Consider the following 4,157-nt stretch of genomic DNA (forward strand, 5'->3'; position numbering starts at 1 on the left):
CGAGGAACGGGCGTCCCGCCACGTCAGTCACCGGCCGGGAACCTATCCCGCGCTCGGCGGAGCCTGAGGGGCCGCGTTGTGTCGGGAAGAGGCCTCAGGGAAAAGGAGGCCTTTCTTCCCCTGCGCCCGGAGCAGCGCCCCGACAACCCGCCTGTGCACACCAGGCTCCCCTGACCCGCCGGAGACGGAGGGAACCGAGGGTTACCGCCGGGGCAGGCCGGCCAGTTTGTGTTTAGAAGCTTGGTGCATCCGGTATCGGGAATTCCGATCCAGGCTGAGAAGAATTCCGAAGTCTTGGGAAATAGCGAGTGTGCTTGTTTCTATAGGATCGGCTCCTCGCCTCGCACTGCAACCCACAATGAAGAACCAAGACAAAAAGAACGGGGCTGCCAAGCACTCAGGCCACACTTCCAACCCAAAAAGCAACCCGGGGCAAGTGGAAGCCGGACCAGCCGGAGCCCAGGGGCTGCCCAGCCGGGCGGCCTCCGCGGCACAAGCCGAAGGTTCCGCCCGCCAGACTCCCGGGAAGACGGAGGGTGTGTGGCAGCTCTGCTTTCCCTGCGGGCTGGGGGAGGAGCTTCCGGTCTAGCTTCTGGAGGTAGAGGCCCCTGTGGACCCAGAAAGAAGGAAGTTAGAATGGGCGGGGACAGTGCGGGTCTGTGCGCTCCCCACCGCGTCCCGTCCCGGGGAGTTGGTAGAGCCTTGGGCGCTAAGCACAGGAGCAGAAAGAGCTCTTGGGAGAAGGCTCTGACGGGATGAAATCGGGAGCAGACAAACGAGACACCAGCTTGCAAGTCCAGCAAGGAATAAAATATTCCTTGAAACGCCTCCTGTGCCAGTGGGTAACTGCTCTTTATAGTGGAGGCATTTTGGAACTTCTTTACTATCAAGAAATGATGCTCACTAGGAGGAGAAGGGGGTGGATTAGACATTGAGCTCCTGCTACATGCCATCCCTGTGTGCGGAAGGCTTTACCTGATTTCTTTTATACTCAGAAAAGAAATACTCCTGTCATTTTATAGGTAAATAAACTGAGGCTTAAAGAAGTTAGGCCACATTTAATCCAAACCAGTAAGTTTGGGCCTGCATTAATCCCAACCAGTGGTATCACCTTCTCGTTTCACATTCTGTCCTTCCTCCTCCTGTAGGAGCACAAGCCAAAGCCTCTCGGCCTGGGGCCCTCCGCGATGTCTCGGAGGAGCTGAGCCGCCAGTTGGAAGACATCCTGAGTACATACTGTGTGGACAACAATCAGGGGGGCCCAGGTGAGGATGGTGCCCAGGGTGAGCCTGCGGAACCTGACGATGCAGAGAAGTCCCGGACCTATGCCTCGAGGAATGGGGAGCCTGAGCCAGAGATCCCAGTAGTCAATGGTGAGAAGACCTCCAAGGGGGAGCCAGGCACAGACGAGATCCGGGCAAGTGATGAGATGGGAGACCGAGACCACCGAAGGCCACAAGAGAAGAAGAAAGCCAAGGGTCTGGGTGAGCAGAGGGCAACTACTTGTGAGGCTGGTGAGGGGAGAGTGTTTGGACCTGACCTTCCTTGGGCTAGCCTGCTCTGCTAGGATTCAGAGTAAACCCTACTTCCCAGTACAGTGGCCTGCACCAGCTTAATCACAGCCAGGCCATGGGGCCAAAGCATAGAGGTGTGCAGGTTGTTCACTGCACAGGGACTTCTGGCCTTGGGAGCAAGTGAGAAGCGAAATCCAACCTGCTCTCTGAGAAAATGGGGAGCAGGAGACCTGGGGGGACTCCTGTGCCAGTCAGCACCATTTCTAATCTGTGCGACCTTAGGCAGGGCCTTTCTCCTTTTTGGTCCTTAGCTGTCACTTCTCTACAGTAAGAGAATTGGACTAGACCAGGGTTGAAAACTCAAATAAGCCAAGCTAGCCAAGAAATTGCCCACTTCATCCAAGGGTTACTGCCACCCGGGTCCCAGCAAGTTGACAGCATGTAAAACTACAGGCTAAGTCTAGTTTTCCTTAAAAAAAAAAAAAAAACCCAGCCAGAGTTATGTGCAATCTCTAGATTTTTAACAGTTGGCGATTGGTATGCTAGGAGCCAAACAAAACCTATCTGTGGGTTGGCTTTGGCCCGTTGTGCCAGTGATTTGCAGTCTCTCTTGGAGCCTCCCAGGGTTGCCATTGCGGAAGTCTAGTGCTGTGCTATGTACAGTGGCCCTCCAGGGAGACAGGGAAGACTCTGACTCAGGCACAGGCATTGCAGGAAAGTAATTTGGGTGAGGGTGGAAGTAGAGGGCTATTGTGTCTTAAAGACTCAGAGTTGGGTGGGATTATACCCATATTTTATTCCCTGCTCACCTATCCCCTGTCACCCTAATTTAAAGAAAGTTTTTTTTGTTTTCAATCTTAGCATCAAATATTCATTTTAAAGTTCCCTGTTTGGCTACTTCTGTTGATAAGAGTTTCATAATTCTTGCCCTGACCAGTTTGGCTCAGTGGATAGAGCGTCGGCCTGCAGGCTCAAGGGTCCCAGGTTCGATTCCAGTCAAGGGCATGTACCTTGGTTGTGAGCACATCCCCTGTGGGGGGAGTGTGCAGGAGGCAGCTGAAAGACTTTCATAATTCTCAAGGAGACCTGTTCCTTTTTGCATCCTCTCTGTTTCAGAGAGGAGTTCCTTGCATTGAAACAGTAGTACTGAATTCATAGATCAGATACACACACACACACACATTTTTTAAAATATATTTTATTGATTTTTTTACAGAGAGGAAGGGAGAGGGGTAGTTAGAAACATCGATGAGAGAGAAACATTGATTAGCTGCCTCCTGCACACCTCCTACTGGGGATGTGCCCACAACCAAGGTACATGCCCTTGACCAGAATCGAACCTGGGACCTTTCAGTCCGCAGGCCGACGCTCTATCCACTGAGCCAAACCGGTTAGGGCTTTTTAAAAATATATTTTTATTGATTTCAGAGAGGAAGGGAGAGGGAGAGAGATAGAAATATCAATGATGAGAGAGAATCATTGATTGGCTGCCTCCTGCATGCCCCCCACCGGGAATCAAGCCCGCAACCCAGGCATGTGCCCTTGACTGGAATCGAACCCAGGACCCTTCAGTCCACAGGCCGATGCTCTATCCACTGAGCCAAACCGGTTAGGGCTTTTTAAAAATATATTTTTATTGATTTCAGAGAGGAAGGGAGAGGGAGAGAAATAGAAACATCAATGATGAGAGAGAATCATGGATGGGCTGCCTCCTGCATGCCCCCTACTGGGGATCAAGCCCGAAACCCGGGTATGTGATCGAACCATGACATTCTGGTTGATAGGTTGATGCTCAACCACGGAGCCATGCTGGCCGGGCAGGAACACCTTTCTTAAACCTGTTGGTAGAGCAGGTAGTTGTTTTTTTCTCCCATTCCTGGTGCTCACCAAGGAGATTCCACAGAGATTCGGTCATTCGTTTTTGTTGTTGTTAATCCTCACCCGAGGATATTTTTCTATTGATTTTTAAGGAGAGTAGAAGAGAGAGGGAAGGACATAGAGAAACATCGATGTGAGAGAAACACATCGATTGGTTGCCTCCTGCACAAGCCCCGACCAGGGCCCGGGCCAGGGAGGAGCCTGCAACCCAGGTACATGCCCTTGACTGGAATTGAACCCCAGACCCTTCAGTCTGCTGGCCGACGCTCTATCCACTGAGCCAAACTGGTTAGGGCCAGTCATTCATTTAATAAGTATTTTTGAGCATGTCCTCAGCGAGGGCCGCTAGGGACAGCACTGAGCTGCATTGGCAGGCAGAACTGAGTTGGTTGCAGACCTCATGAAGCACACAGAGTAGCAGGAAAGGCAGCCAGTTCAACAAACAGAAATGTAAAGTATGATAGGTGGGCCCAGGCCTGGAGGGGCCTCCCAGAGAAAGGGGTACATGCCTTTGTTCCCTGTACTTTGCAGGAAAGGAGATCACGTTACTGATGCAGACATTGAACACACTGAGTACCCCAGAGGAGAAGCTGGCAGCTCTGTGCAAGAAGTATGCTGAACTGGTCAGTTCTCCCCCTTCTCCTTGCACCCTCTCTGCCTCGGAACATCAGCAGGCCACCCAGTATGGGGTTGAGGGTACAAGGGCAGGTGGGTGGCTTAATTTCTGTTCAACCTCTCTCAGCCTTTTCCGTATCTGACTGGGGC

The 4,157-nt window shown here is 52.1% G+C and overlaps 1 protein-coding gene across 2 annotated transcripts in view; it reads left to right on the plus strand.

The window, feature by feature from the left end:
- Positions 1-4,157, plus strand: part of TXLNA (taxilin alpha) — a 14,913-nt gene that overhangs the window by 305 nt on the left and 10,451 nt on the right. For both annotated transcript variants that reach the window (XM_005878348.2, XM_005878349.2), the window contains exons 2-4: positions 327-536; positions 1,149-1,484; positions 3,924-4,015. In XM_005878348.2, coding sequence (XP_005878410.1) covers positions 359-536; positions 1,149-1,484; positions 3,924-4,015 — 606 coding nt within the window. In that variant the 5' untranslated portion in view covers positions 327-358. The remainder of the gene's footprint in view (positions 1-326; positions 537-1,148; positions 1,485-3,923; positions 4,016-4,157) is intronic.

This window comes from Myotis brandtii, unplaced genomic scaffold (genome assembly GCF_000412655.1).
Source record: "Myotis brandtii unplaced genomic scaffold, ASM41265v1 scaffold555, whole genome shotgun sequence".
NCBI lineage: Eukaryota > Metazoa > Chordata > Mammalia > Chiroptera > Vespertilionidae > Myotis > Myotis brandtii.